Raw genomic sequence first — 16563 nt, forward strand, 5'->3', positions numbered from 1 at the left:
ACACATAAAGTGCCTCTGCATATTAGCAGACTTTTATAACAAGCTTACATGTGCACAAATGAGAACCCTTCAACAAACACACACACACACACACGCACACACACACACACACACACACACACACACACACACACACACACACACACACACACACAGCTATTTGGCTTCCATATATCACTGGGTTTACGATTGCTCTCTGCTATTCCCCACTTTCCTCTCTGTAGCACTGAACCTGTGGGTAATTGGCTTTTTAATGACCTCTGCATTTCCACACATTTCCCATATTGGTTATTTGCCTTCTCAAGCCTAATCTGAGAAGTCACACAGAGAGGGTGATGGTGTGGGTGGGGTGGGGGCAGGTAAGAGAGTAGACATCACAAGAGAAGAGCAGAAGACAAGGTGGAATTTTCATCCATGTATTGCAAAGGCAAAGGAACACAAAATTGAGTAAATTTTTTGAAATGACACAGAGAGTAGCAAAGTAAGTGCATTTATAAAATAAACAAGGATTTCAGTTCTGGGTAATCATCCTGAAGAATGAGACAATTTCATTGCAAAGCTATTCCAAGAAATGTCCGGATAATGTCTGCCCACCATGACCTTCAGAAATGTCACAACTACTATTTCTATCCCTACAAGATTCCATTACGACAACTACATGGACCATTTATGTCTCTGTTGAATATTTAGTTGTTTTTTGTTTGTTTTTTTTACTTATGCTTGTGCAGTGTAAGACGTGCTTGGTATGTCACATTAATATATTACCATTATTGTCTTCATATGGACTTATCTAATCCATATACATTGGACTCTCTATGCAGTATGTGATGTATACATAAGTGATTACATATTTGAATTTATTTAGTGTAAGTCTGTAGATCTTTGTTTTTCTTTGAGCTGCAGTGCATTTTGATTTATATGTACAACTGTGAGCAGCATAGCTAAGATGTATGACTGAAAATTCTGTTTCAGAGGGATAAAGAGGGAAGAAACGGGCACCAAAAAAAAAAAAAAAAGAATTGAAAACGAGATATTCCCTTCACAGGAAGCAGAAAAGGGCTTTGAAGTAACTTTGCTGCAGGTGTGTCAGCCAGTCAGTAGTCAACAGACAGAAGGGTCAGGCTTTCAAACTAAAAATAAGGTCTTTTATTCAGTCCTGCAAGTTAATTGCAAGTAGTCCCAATGAAGCACCATTTAAGCACCATTTAATCGTAGGAACCATTTCCAAAATAGAAACGGCTTGTGTTTGCAGTTCAGTGACTTAACTTGTTGGTTTGATCGTTTTAGCCAAAGCTGTTCACATTGAATGAATAAAACACGTTATAACAGGAGCAAGATGGCATTTAATCTGACAAATCTTTAAAATAAACCGCTAAAGTCATATCCAGTGTAAGCATTTGATAAACAATGTTATAAAGGTCACTGATGAAGGAAATCAGTGTTGGTTTTTTTTTTCATATTTTTAACAAAAACATTAGCAACATATGCAAAATCTGGAAAAAGGGTTAGACAAATGATCACTAAAATGATCAGGTAAGTAGTAGTTCTGACTGTAGTTATTATGGTCAGGTTATTTTCTGTAGGTAGGTAGAATTTAAAACCCATCATGTCAACAACAAGGTTGTGACATTATTAATGTCACATGATTTATTCATGCCATATTTACTGCCACTGCCCCACATATGTCAATAAAAAACAACATTGCATTTGCACGTATATGTGAGATTGTTCCTGCAATTCAATGTGAATAAGTGTCACTTTCACACTTTCCTGCTTAAATGTTTGCTTGTACTCACATATGTGTCCAAATGCACATGAGTCAGTCTGTGTTTGTCACATATGTATAATTATTTCTGAAGCTTTTAGTGTGCATGAAATTGACAAGAAAACGACCTTAAGAAACTTAAACCGTCTCAAAGTATTTGACTGCAGAGAACACACTTGTACTGTAATTGATGTGGTTACATTTGAATTATTGACAAGAATTTCATGCACCAGTTGTCTCTCATAATCAATGCATTCTGCAATTCAGCTGTTGACAAGAGTTTAAAAAAAATCTATTGTATGTTTGAAGACCGTGTTATTGAAATGCATCATTAAAGTTCAGAGAATGAACACAGTCTGCAAAATACAGCCCGGAATACCTGAATAAACAGAACTGCATATTTCATTATTGAAATGCAGTGTTACATAGCACAGTGTTGTTTAGGCCAGATCCAATTTCTTTGAAACTGATGAGAAGAAAAATAGCCATACTTGTTTATCTACCACAGCAGCTTTTCAAAAACAAATGCATACTTCAAGTAAAAACTCCTGTAATCATTTAGATCTTTTCTACAACCATCACAAATGTGGCTTGGTTTCATCTTTGATTTGTTTCTAAGACTTTTACAAAAGCAATTGCACAAATGACACACTGGAAAGACGGGTGAACTGGAGAAGAAGGCAGAGTAGAAAAAAACAGTTGTCTGAATGAACAGTAAATTCAGTTCAATTTGGTTTTATTTATATTGCACCAAATCACAACAGCAGTTGCCTCAAGGTACTTTATATTTTAAGGTATAGACCCAATAATAATACAAATGAAACCCTAACAATCAAACGACCTCCTATGGGTGAGCACTTGGCGACAGTGGGAAGGAAAATCTCTCTACAGGAAGAAACCAAGCTCATAGAGGGGCAGCCCTTTCAAGCTCGGGTCCTCTACCAGAGGCCTGGGAGCTTGAGGGTCCTGTGCAGTATCTTAACTGTTGCTAGGACTGCGCTCTTCTGGACAGAGATCTCCAATGTTGTTCCGCACTTAGTGCTCCGATTACACTGGGACCACCGTTAAAGGGGCGATCGTGGCTCAAGAGTTGGGAGTTCGCCTTGTAATCGGAAGGTTGCCGGTTCGAGCCCCAGCTTGGACAGTCTCGGTCGTTGTGTCCTTGGGCAAGACACTTCACCCCATGTTTGCCTACTGGTGGTGGTCAGAGGGCCTGGTGGCGCCAGTGTCCGGCAGCCTCGCCTCTGTCAGTGCGCCCCAGGGTGGCTGTGGCTACAATGTAGCTTGCTATCACCAGTGTGTGAATGGGTGGATGACTGGATATGTAAAGCGCTTTGGGGTCCTTAGGGACTAGAAAAGCGCTATATAAATACAGGCCATTTACCATTTACCATTTACCTTCACCCTCCACATCTTCTCGAGCTCTCCTCTGAGCCCTTGGTATTTCTCAAGTTTGTTGTGTTCCTGTTATGCTCTCTCTCTTCCTCTCATAGCATAACATGGCCTATGCATACAGTAAGCATAATTTGTACTATCATCAATTGCTTCTTTCTACAAAATACAGAGTGCAGGTGGCACAAATTCACTTTGAGCTGAATAACTCTAGAAAACACTTGTGATATGTTTTATTAATTATTATGTCAAGCGTCTGTTTTAATTTGTTTTTTAAACAGTAAGCACCTCTGAGGATCTAGGACGTGGTAGAAAAAGACTCTATTCTCATAGTAGCAATATCTGGCAAACAGTGACTTTCAATACAATGATCAGACCATGCAAAGAATTTATTAAAGCAAAGAAAATATATTGATGGATATAAGCAAAAATGATGGACAGAACAAAAAGTACTTGCATTACAGTGGGCATATTTTACTTTTAACACTTTAGCAACAAAGCGGGAAATAGTGCCATCCGGCAACTTCTGCTCCAGATGAAGTTGTTGTACCATCAGGAGGTGTATTGGGGTTGCTGCCGTGAAGTTACAGTTGGCTGGAGTTGGTTCAGGGTTTTTTTCAGACTCCACGACTACTGAGGACAAAAATGAGGTTCAAAGAGAGATAATAATTTTCTCTCTATGTACACTGCATGGGACATGTACACCTATTTCCCTATAAGAGCTTATTTCCTCTTCATTCGCCAAAAGGAGAAAATCACTCAGCGAATATTATGGATATTTTTATAACCCCACATGAGTGCTGCCTTGTAAAGACACACACACACACACACACACACACAGGTAGGCACATGCAAACACACACTATCAGTGTGCTGAAAGGCACATTTGACTCACATGCACAGTAATATAGAGCCCACAGCTGGGTGTAGGGTATATAATTTAACCACTAACTGCAAATGAAGAAACACATCAGGGGCTCAGATTAGATGGAGCTGGCAGAGATGGAAAATGAAACAGAGGCCATCGATGATGTCTTTGTGCTTTGTGTTCTCCCCCCCTCTCTCTCTCTCCTTCTGGTTATCACCTTCTTTTCCTTCCTTGTCTGTCATTTTTAGACATTATTGCCTTTCTTTTAGTGTTTGTCCCATTCAGTCTGCCCCACTCTCTCTCGCTACCCCTTCCACACACAGTCACCCCCACACACTCACATATAAACACAGAGTTATCACTGGCCTACAGGGACTCATTACTTCTGTGATCCAAGGCTTTTATATGGTGGCTTGGTCTTAAAAATGGGCATTTATTGCTCCCCCTGATAAATAGTGCATGTGTGTGTGAGTGTGTTTGTTACTGAATCTGCTGTTTACTGGGTTTCTTTGGAAAATATATATACAGAAAATGCATATTGTGTTGCAGAATGAGTGTGTTTAAGTGTGTATTGAAAAGACAGATAGTCAAAGCAAGAAATGAAAAACAGCAAAGGTCATGTGTGACTGTTGAAGCAGTGACTATCACTTGAACAGATGATGGACAAGATTCTCTGACACCCCAGCGTGAATGGACTGCAAACAAAAATTATTATTTCTATCTTCCCAGGGATCTCATTCTAGAACCAGAGAAAGGGCAAACATAGTGCTTATAAAGTCTGAATAAAAGAGAAGAAGCCAATTGTGTTTTCTTTCAGGAGCAATAAGGGTGTAAAGAAGTAATCACAAACACTCAAACTTGCCTAAAGGAAAAGTAAGACAGAGGTTCAGTCACTGTAGGTGAATACACTCTCAGCTTATCTGTGTGTGTAAAATGCCAAGGCTACAGAAGGACAGTTGAGGAGTGGATTGAACTGCAGAGGTAGTTTGAGAAGTTTCTATGGACATCTTGATACTTTCATTTCGCTGTAAGGCTGGGTCACTGTTTACTTGCCCTTTGCTGTAGTGTGATTGCATGAGCACTGACTCTCCATAGTGAAAGGTTAGTGGGAAGTATAAGTTTGGGAAAGGGTCAAAGAAAGTGCCAATGAGGTCAATAGTAAACCACTGGAAAGAAAGAGCAAAGAACTATTAGACTTTCTCAACACAGAAAGTGAAGAGTAATAAAACACAGAATTGGCACGGCACCTGGGGGTCCTGGCCTGGCTTCACCATCTTTCACATTCTACCTCGCGCCCTCTCTCATGGCTGGCATTCCCTCACCTTGGGGGATTTCCTCGGGCGTGTTGCTACAGCTGGCATGGGATTGGCAGCGGCACCTATTTATTCTCACCTCATCATCCAGCCCATAAAACCACCGTGTCGGGTTCGAATCTTTGGCTGTCTCATGGACAACTAGTTAGACTTTCTCTTGATTATTTCCGAGTGAACGCCTCTTGTGCTCATCACATTTTCTTCTCCACTTTCAGATTTCGCACAGTTGGTCATCTTCACGTTCAGCACTTCGGGCTCTAGAGAGCTGTTGACCTCCCTCACCTGCCTGCCCACTTTCCCTCTGTCTTCCATTCAGAGAGATTCATAAATATTATTGCTGGAGACTGCTTCAAAGTTTATTGACAGTCTGAGCAATTGTGGCAGCTGTTTCCTGTAAGTCAATCGGTGAACTGCGTTTGTGTTTGAGTTTGCTTCAAAGTGCAATTCTTATGAATCATGACATAAATTACATATGAATTTACATATTATTATTATTATTATTATTGGTTCTGTTTTTTCTTATGTATAGGTAATATCAGTTCAGACAGATTTTCATTTAGTACCCTCTGTTGGTCTCCCTATTGCTCACTCATCATCCAATCCTTCTCCTTCCCTTCATCTTATTCTCTTATCTCATGGTTCAATGTCTGTCACCGACTGCTCTATCTGCTCTGGGTTGCAAAGGGATTTTACCAGTCAGATAATCCATCTATCTTCATCTTCCATGCTCTCTGTGAATATACACCACTGCTTTAATGGCTTTACTCAGAAAGATACCAACAGCTCCAAAAAGCTCTCAGAGCGACATTTCACTGGAAGCCACGATTCCCTTGCTCATTTTAAAGTGAAGGAGACTTTTTTTATTTCTCTGTATTTAGCCAGGAAAAAAGCTTGCCGAAGAGCGTAGTTTTATAAAAAGGTGTTCCTTTTAGTTATGTGATCACACTCTACTCACTGGTTATGCTGAAGGTCTAAATCTGAAGGTGGAGACCAAATCTTGTGCTATAAAATGGGCAATTATCTTCCATAGTTTTCTTTTTTTTTAGATGACTTAAGGAATATAATGACTGCCAGAATCAGATGTAAATAATCACTTTTAATGACAGTCACATTCCTGTTTCTTATCCAAAAATATGAGAATGTATAAACTCTTTATTAAGTACATTGCTAGTACTCAGTTGCGCCCCAATTTGCCTTCCTTATTGCTTTCATTCTTTGTGGCAAAAATTCAGCCAGTTTCTAGAAATTTGTTTCCATGTTGACATGAAAGCGTCAAGCAGTTGCTGCACATTAGGAAGCTAAACATCCTCGATACAAATCTTCAGTTCCCAAAGTGCATACTGAATTTAATTCTGGAAGTCTTTGGTGTACAGTGAACTCATTGCTATGGTCAAAAATAAAGATGGTTGTGCATGAAAGTGTTAGTAGATTCAGAACTACTCAGACCAGTCCACAGGGCACCAACAGCCATGCTACGTTTAAAGTTACTTTAAAAACCGTTCATCCCCATTCTCAGGCTCAGTTTGAACTTCAGCAGGTCGAGGTGACCATGTCTTCATGGCTAAATGCATTGAGTTGATACCTTGTGATTGGTTAACTAACCAGCTGAGGAAAAGGTGTACCTAACAAAGTGACTTGTGAGTGTAAACTTCTGCTACACTCTCCTCTTGTTTTGCTGCCCTGATGTGTTTGAGTGTGTTTCTGACCCGGGAAAGTGTATGTATATGTTAGCTGTGCATAACCCATAGATCATTACATATAATATTATTTACAAGGTCAGACTTCATTGCAATCAAATTAACGGTGAATAAAATTCCTTTATATTGATTTGTTTTCTCATCTAATTTATTTTCCACTCACAGAAGCAAGTGCTGTACGTGGGCAACATTATGTATGTCGATTTGAAGCTTTCTTTGCTTAGGGCAGTTGCTTTTTAATAAAATATTTTAATTTGTTGTTAGTCACTAATTGGAACATTTGTCATCCAGATTTATGTGTGGACATTTATGTGTGGCCTGCCATGACTGTGTAGTGAATAAAACATTATCTGAATGTAACACACGAGTACTTTTCTGATCTTGTTGCGAGTACAACAATCATGACTGTAAGGGAATTCAGCTGTTTAGTAACAATAACAATCAATAACACTAGAAAATAATGTAACACAATCACACTACCCACTTGCTGCCATCTGTAATAATTGTATATAATTCCTCACATACAAGGTCTTAAATAATCAGGCCCCATCTTATCTTAATGACCTTGTAGTACCATATCACCCTATTAGAGCACTTCGCTCTCACACTGCAGGCTTACTTGTTGTTCCTAGAGTCTTTAAAAGTAGAATGGGAGGCAACTGAGTTTTCAGGCCCCTCTTCTGTGGAACCAGCTTCCAGTTTGGATTCGGGAGACAGACACTATCTCTACTTTCAAGATTAGGCTTAAAACTTTCCTTTTTGCAAAAGCATATATTTAGGGCTGGACCAGGCGACCCTGAATCCTCCCTTAGTTATGCTGCAATAGACGTAGGCTGCCAGGGATTCCCATGATGCATTGAAATTTTCCTTTCCAGTCACCTTTCTCACTCACTATGTGTTAATAGACCTCTCTGCATTGAATCATATCTGTTATTAATCTCTGTCTCTCTTCCACAGCATGTCTTTCATCCTGTCTTCCTTCTCTCACCCCAACCAGTCGCAGCAGATGGCCCCGCCCCTCCCTGAGCCTGGTTCTGCCGGAGGCTTCTTCCTGTTAAAAGGGAGTTTTTCCTTCCCACTGTCGCCAAAGTGCTTGCTCATAGGGGGTCATATGATTGTTGGGTTGTTCTCTGTATCTATCATTGTACGATCTACTGTACAACATAAAGCGCCTTGAGGCGACTGTTGTTGTGATTTGGCGCTATATAAATAAAATTCAATTGAATTGAATTAATTCTTAAATTAATCCTTTAGCAGCCCTTTTATTTCCACAACAAGAGTCTGTTTGATGTAAAATTCTGTGTAGCAGTTAAAATGACATGGGACAAAGTGGTTCACCTATATAACAACTGTTTAAACCTAACTGTCCATGTAATTCTAGAGGTGCCAGTTGGGTGTTTGTCTTCTTTATACTAAAGTTCAAAGCAAATGAACAGTGGCAACAGCTTTTTCTCAGGTAACAGAAAAAATTGGGGGCTTTGCGCAGTGTCTGTCAGTTTGCTTGTGTCGCTTTTGCGCCATCTGTCCTTTTCTCAGCTCTACTTTGCTTCTTCCTTCCCACCCACAAATCAGAAATGCAATCAAGCTGGCTCCAACAAGGACCCTCGAATCACCACTAGCGGCTAAAAAAGCTCACGGTATATTTAACCTCTGTACCCATCAGCAGCCACTTGAAAAACACTCCCTTGCCTGCCTGTGCACGCACACACACAGTTTTATGCTCTCATTACTATACTCAAGCACACTATACCATGTGAGTGTCTTTGTTTGTGGACTGTACTTGTTTTAGTTTTTAACTAAATACGTGTATGTGTGTGTGTTTGTGTGTGTGCGTGTTCAGTTTTTGTCACTACTGAGTGGTGAGGCACTCTCTGATTAGCACCCATTTGTTTTCAGATGATCTTAGAACAAAATAAGAGGCAGCGCTGACAAGAGGACAGACACGGCAGGATTAAAATACACACGGATGTCAAAATACAGTTTGAGACAGTTCAAACATACTTTTCTGTCAAGCTGTCAAATTGTAAAAAAAAGAAAAACGATTGAGAGAAACCGAGAGCCACATTTAGGACAAAGACGCCTCAGGAGGAATGAATGCATTGCAGAGAAAGAAGGTCCAGGAATAGAGGAAGAAAAAAGAAAGAAGAAAAGAAAGAGCAAAGACAGGCAGAGCTGTAAGCTTTGTGAAACACGGGTTGGGCCCTGGATTGACAGTCACTGCAAACATCAACACTGCAAATGACAGGGTACACCAGCAAAAAGGCACCCATTCAAACACTCGCACAAACCTCTGGCACTGTTAGCAAAACTCTGGATAGCCTTTGTTAAAATCACCTAAACCCTCAAGAAGGAATAAAAAAGGCAGCATATTTCATTTGGCTGTCAAACTTTTTGGAACCCTGTAAAGCGCCAAAGGATAGAAAATTAGCAGTGTGTAAAACCAAAAACATAAAAGACTTAGTAAAGACTGGGCTATGTGAAAGTCAAACACTTGCATGCAGAAAATAGAACGGGTAGCTCACGTCAAATGACTACGATCACTTTGCTGGCATGTGGATGAAATTGATTTTTGGCAATGTTGGCCATTTTTGACTCTATAATATAGTTGGAAAATACAATTTCAATCTTGCAGCTTGCTGTCATTTATAGTCGTCATGCAGCATGGGTTGCCCCACACAGGTGTTTTCACTTGTGCCTGATTAGACCACTTCTCAGGACTGTGGGGGCGTGTATATATTGACTGACATCTCCCTCGAGCTGCAGCTGTCTGGACAACATACTGTACATCTTTGTTTGCTGCAACTGGTCAGACTATTTTTGGTGATATAATTAACGGGGTAGCTGTGCTTCAACCAGAGCAGAGGTTTAACTAGCTGGAATGATTGACTGCATCTATTTAGCCTTCAGAACTGTGCAACTGTGTGAGTCTGTCCAATACAGGTTTTTATTTTCTTGGGTGCAGGTACACATATTGCACTAGAACTGAAAAATCGTGGCGTTATAACATAACAGGAACTTGCAGGAAAATTTAATTAACTAACCATTAGCCAGTGTATTCCAAGTGTTTATGACTGGTTAGTTAGGTGCGCATCACAGGTGGTATAGGTCTTGTAAGACCATGCTAAACAACCATAAACATTGGTAAACCTTGTTCAATTGCACAACAAACATTCCTGTACATGCAACCAGTATCCAACACCCCTAACAATATTTATATAGCATATATGAAACTATAATAGTAACTGTTAGAGTTAACTATCCAGATTTTCACAGGTGACTATCCTGTTTTTTCCATGTTGCAACTTCATTATATTATTATGACATACTATTTTTTTTCTATGGACCTTCAACACCGTGTAGAGTAAGCCCACATACTGTTTCATACTTATTAACTGTACACCTGTCTTGAAGAGATTTTTTATCTTTCTGATAATGCTAATCATGCTCTGTTCTCTTTTAATCCCTCTGTATTATCTTGCACTTGCTTTAATATTCGTATCTGTATTTCAGCTGCAACAACAACCCAATTTCCCTTCAGGGCTCATTAAATCTTCATCTACTTTGTCTCATTCACAGAAAGGCTAGAAAGACATTGTCTGTCAATGCTGAAATCATTAATGAACATGTTTCTGTTGTTATCTGGGTTCAAAAACACAGAGCACACACAAACACAACAACAACAGCCAATTGGGTGCTATTATGAACACTGTCTCTTTTCAGAGTTAAGAAATAAAGGTTTCAGAGACAATATCAGCCATAAACACGAGACATACCAGATGCATGACAACTGTAAAAGTGTAACACACACACACTGGCTGAGGGTTTCTGTAAGTGCTGAACAGAGACTCAAAGAGAAAACAAGAGCAAAGGATATACTCTTCTTTGAATGGTCCTCCTCTGTGACAGAATTAAGTCTCTTTCCATTTCCACCTGAACCCCTCGGCCCCTTAAATCTCTTGTTTCTGTGTGTCTGACAGTAAGAAATATGTCAAGTCTACTTCACACTATTTTACAGCACAGAAAGGTCCAAATTAAAACAATAGGTGGTTTTATGGTAACCTACTGAAAGTTCTCCATGCTCCCCAATTTGCCTTTTCGTGCAGATAAGTCAGTAAGTAAAGTAAGACTCAGTGGAGTAAGAGTCATTAAGGAAGTCTCAACTCTTTGTGTCATTTTTCTTTTGGTTTCCTTTACTTTCTGTCACTGTCATATATTTTTCTAGATGCCTGTCTGCCCTCATTACTCTCTTTTGTGTGTTTTTGCATCATTATGTGGAGTTCTTTTGAGCCTCCTGTCAATCGTTACCTCACATTCACTCCATCCTCACTCTCCAAAATCACTTGATTTCCATTTTAGTTTTATTATTTCAGTCATTTTGCCACATTTAACTTTTCCTACTATCTATATGAATGAAATGCTGCCATCTGGATTTATGTATTTTTGTTTCTTCACACATACAATAACGCAGGAATAAATTTAAATGTTTTTTTTTATTAGGTTTGTATATGTTGATAATGAAGGTGGTAATTTTTCTCTGTCTTTATTTATCAATACATTGCTGCCCACCATCTAAAATCGCTCACCTTTTGTTGTATTTTTCTGTCTCCGTATCTTTACTCTTCCACTTCCTTACTTTAACTCCCCCCTTCATGCTCTCCCTCTGATCATTTTTCACATTTCAGATTGTGGCCCTGTTGACGGGTGCTGAAAACATCGACTTGCTTTGATGTTTGATGTTTGCTGCTTGTGTAAGTTTGTCTCGCTGAGCCTAGGGTTTGAAGGTAATAAGAGGTATGAGATATGAGTGTGAGTGGGGAGCTAGGCAGCGGGTACAGAAAAAAAGCAGAAAAAAAACGTTTTCCTTCGGCGATTTGCAGGTTTGCAAAACTTGGACAATGAAAAAAGAATTGCTGCAATGGCATTTTTAAAAAATTATTATCCTATATGTATTATTATTATTATTATTATGAAAAATGCTAGCCAGAGCTCAACTAATACTTCCAAAGTGTAGTCTACTGGCCAAAACTTCCATCTAAATACAACAATAAGTCAAGCAAATAAACATTAAATAGCATAATAGTAAATAAATGAATGAGTTTTATGCTTCTAAAGAGTCATCAAAAATAAAAGGTGCAAAGTACAGAAAAAAATCAAAGACTGGAATCTGAGTATGTTTTTGATATTTGTAGGATCGATTTTGTTTTGTAGTGATATACATAAACATGTCATATACATTGTACCATTTACTTCATGAACTCTCAGGATTAGATCATTGGGTCTTTGTATATGTTATCAGGGATGGAAAAACAGTCATGCCATCTAATCTCGTCACATCTCTAAGTTGTCAGAGGTGTGGATTATATCATCACCAAGTCAGTACAGATGATGAAAGAAGACGTTAAAGCGCTGATTCAAATCGTGCCTTACCACGAGATCTATGAGCTGTCAGGGTTATGGACTATATGACAAAGATGTCTAAATGGCGGTGGAGACAGAGAAATGGAGAGAGCGATGGTGCCAATCCAATCTTGTCATATCTACAAACTGTCAAGTGTGGGTTATGCTCTATGACAACCATATCAGTCACATCAATATTATGGAGGTGAGGCGAGAAAGAGGATTATATGACTTATATGTATGACTTTGTTGATAATGGAGGAGAAGAGACAAAAGCAAGGGTTTGCTGTTTGCTTCTGCATTCATGCAGGCTACATGCTGTCCCCAAACTGGCAGAAAACATCTAACACATTAGACACTCACCTTTGTGAATGTACAGTAGATACACATTTGTAGGTTTACAATATTTTAAACATTTAAGCTTATTTTTGAGGTTTAAATGGTTAAATGCGGTTCGAGGTTAATTCAAATATTCTTAAAAACATTTGATAGTTTTAAGAACGTCTTTTTTCATATCTTAGCTCAGTGAAACCAACCTTTTTTTTCAACATTTCAGACTAAATTATTGACACTACTGACTCATTGCAAAGAGACCCGGCACACAGAATGCACTTGCCTTGACACAGCCCTGTAGTTGGTGGAGTTTTCAGCTTTTTTCTGGGCTAAATAAAACACAGCGGTAATATCCTTATGACTTTTTTTTCACTCTTATTGTCCATTTTCCTTTCATGTTTTTTTTCACAGTCAGATCTATTGCCACTGCTCAATGGAGATTACAAAAATACTTCAGAACATGTAAGTGTGTTGCTGTAATAGTTTTATGTTGCATCAGGGCCTGCAACTAACATCCCAGCTATAGCCTGCTTTGATCTAATAACCTACTGATGAAATTCATGTGAAGATGTTTTAGTAGCATCTCCTTCACACGCTTTTAGATCTGATATTACTCTTACAGATGTAGTTCAATATGATGTCAAGTTTGATGATATTCTTTTAGGACAATCCTAAAAGATGATACAGATATTTCAACATAAAGTAATCGTCCATCCATGTTTAACTGAAGTATAACCACAGGTGATTAACAAATGTAAAGAAAAAAAGATCTTCACAGACCTACACTTGACAAATGCTTGGAAACAGTGATATTTTTAAAGTGTGAACATTAATGTGCAAAGGTTTTGAGCAACCCCTCATTTTTTTACATTTTGTTTCCATTTTGCTATTTTTTCAATTGGTCTTGAGCAATAGGTTTTCAGACTTCCTGAGGGCTTTTTTCTTTGGACATTGACTGCTCGTTCACATATTTTTAGTTGAGTCATCATACCTGACCCTTATCAGAGGAATGTTTTGTTGGTAGTTTGTTTGTTAAACCAATTGTTTAAGCATAAAAAAAGCACCTAAATCAAGTGATGAGCCAGCATTACGTCTAAAAATAACAAAAATCTGAGCACAGATTTTAAATGGTATCTTTTGAGACTTTGTTTGTGGCAGCTTGGTGCACAAACACATAATCTGTCCCCATCTCTTTAGTTGAATCTATGAAAAATACCAATGTTAACACATCTTCACAGATATAAAATACCCTAAGAGCTATTAGCTAAGAAACTTCTTGTATTGTGGAATGGTTTGAAGTGTGTCCATAGAAAATTTAGGAAACCCAAATAGAAAGACAATAAAAGGACAAAAATGTAAGGCCTAAAAAAACTATCTACAGCAGATGAGCAGCTGACGAAAACCACATCTTTAGACCTGACACATGATGTATTTATACACCTCATCTATTTTATATTTACCCAATGTTTAAGAAGTCTCATTTACCACTAATAAAAGTAGTTTAACAGGGATAGCTTTGCCCTGAAAGAGCAAGATACTGATATTGTATTATAGTCATCTGGGCAGAAGCATTAAAAGACTTAACAAAATGAGAAAAAAAATGAGACACAGACAAAGAGCTTGACAGACAATTTGTTCTTGTCCTGGCTTATCAGATCTGTAGCTATCAGGGCAAAGTGTGCAGCTGATAAGTCTATGATGAGGATGGCTTATAGGCCATGATGGATATCACCAGTGACAACCACCACCCACAAGGATAGATGAGACAGATAACTGACATAAGACATACATACTAAGAGCCAGATGTCTGGCATAGCCTTCATGCCCATTCACTCGTATCAGATCTTCAGTACAAGATCTTACTGTGGTGAGCAGAGGCAGTGGCTGACAGACCTATTATTGCACCAAACTGACATGTCAGAGGCAGAGAATTATTGGAGGGAGACATGATGATGATATATTGGGGCAATAATTGACATGACTATAAGATAATAAATGATGGTGAGAGAAATAAGACCATTGGTTACAATATGATAATTATATAGTAATTAATTACAGAGGGGAAATGGCAAGGAGCAAAACAGAGGGATGTACTTTCCTGTAATAATATTAATCGCTGTTACAGTAAGTCATTATTTTTTATTGGCTAGCAGGGACACAAAAACATATTCTGCTTTGTCAAACCTGGTTTCCATTTCAAATCCTCACTATCTGACAGCATTATTTCTCCACAGTAACATTAGAATCTACATCAAAGTGACATGGAATAAAGTGAATATAAGTAAAATTCTGTCACTGTTGTATATTTTCTCAATAAAAGACCATGATTCATAAGTTTCCAGCTCTACAACATAGTCCCAGAACAGAAAATGTGTTTCAGTCTGATTTGGATATTAACATATTAAGGATTAAGGTTTGAAAGAGAAAAATAATGCCCTTACTGGCATTTAAAATAATTTGAATAGCTTTGAATTTTAATGCTGCATTGCTAATAGATTTTTTGATAAACAGTCTTGTCAGTCAAAGAAGTAAATTTGGCAACAAGAAGAAGGTGACTCAAGTTATAGACAGAGAAATGTAAGAGAGAGTGTGTGAAAAAGAGCATGTGGGAAAGCAGGCGTGTTAGAAAGTGAGACAGTGGGCGAGATAAAGAGAGCATAAGGGCAGAACTGTGTGAGAGAACGAGATGGATAGACATGCAGTCTGATTGCCATTTGGCGTTTGATAAGTAGAAAGTGACCCAGCTGAGGTCATGTCACGATATGTCTACTGACTCTGCCAACTCAGAAGGACAGAAGGAGAGATGAAGATATAGAGAGAAAAAAATTACCACAAATTCATATGCAAATAGGAGACTAATAAAGTGTTTATCCTACAACTTTAAAAGTAATGTCTGTACAATTAAACGCTGTAGTTCTTGGTAAGCCAAGACCTCCAAATCCCTGTAAAAACAATTACTTAATCAGGTAATAAACCACTACAACATCTACAGAATTCTGGAAGTATCTACCATTGATCTTTTTGTTTGTTGTTGTTTTTTTTTTTTTAACTATATACAACAATGACTTAATGTTAGAGATATGTGAAATTGATTTATTCTTAAAATGAAAAACTGTCCTTTAAAATGACTGATAGTGGGCTCCTTACAAAAATAAGTATTGCTACATTTGTGTAATTCTGAAACGTCACAGGAACACTAACTTTTTTTGTTTCTTTACCAAAATAAGACAGAAATAAAAGAGAGTCATTTCCTGTTCTAATGAATGCAGAAATATGAAAATAAATTATAATCCAGAAAAAGTATATTTTTTCTGCTACATACATGATGCTTTCGGTCCTGTTATAAAAATGTAGCAAATGGTAATCATTCCTTATCTATTATAAAATCACGTAATATTGTACATGATTTTTATGTTTGATTTTATCAACCTAATGTTAACTACAACTGACCAAGACTAGAAAGGATTTGATTTAATTTAATTTGGTTGTGATACAAAAATCAAAACCATAACCATGACAATAATTATAATGGGTCTCATTATAGACACCATACAAAAACTTGAACTACAATACAGAGAGACATATGTAGAATCTTACCAGTAGGTAGGGCAGGATCCATGGTGGGCTTTTCCCAGGAGTTGACTTGTTCCCAGGTAAAACCATTGGTTCCCAGAGAAACACTGTATCCACAGCTGCTATATGACTCCTCAAATGTACAGCCACCTACAAAGAAATAGAAAAAGATGCATGCATTTATACATGACGATGAATTCACTGAAGCAGTGGTTGAACCTCAGA

General features: G+C 38.1%; 1 protein-coding gene across 1 annotated transcript in view; it reads right to left on the minus strand.

Annotated features, from left to right (window-relative positions):
* The window catches only part of ptprt (protein tyrosine phosphatase receptor type T), a 317310-nt gene that overhangs the window by 249860 nt on the left and 50887 nt on the right, over positions 1-16563 (minus strand). Inside the window, exon 2 of the mRNA XM_085353386.1 lies at positions 16363-16488. Coding sequence (XP_085209512.1) covers positions 16363-16488 — 126 coding nt within the window. The remainder of the gene's footprint in view (positions 1-16362; positions 16489-16563) is intronic.

The sequence above is a fragment of the Diplotaxodon limnothrissa genome, linkage group LG5 (assembly GCF_057381915.1).
Source record: "Diplotaxodon limnothrissa isolate DT_005_m linkage group LG5, D_limnothrissa_male_GT1.1, whole genome shotgun sequence".
In the NCBI taxonomy this organism is placed as follows: domain Eukaryota; kingdom Metazoa; phylum Chordata; class Actinopteri; order Cichliformes; family Cichlidae; genus Diplotaxodon; species Diplotaxodon limnothrissa.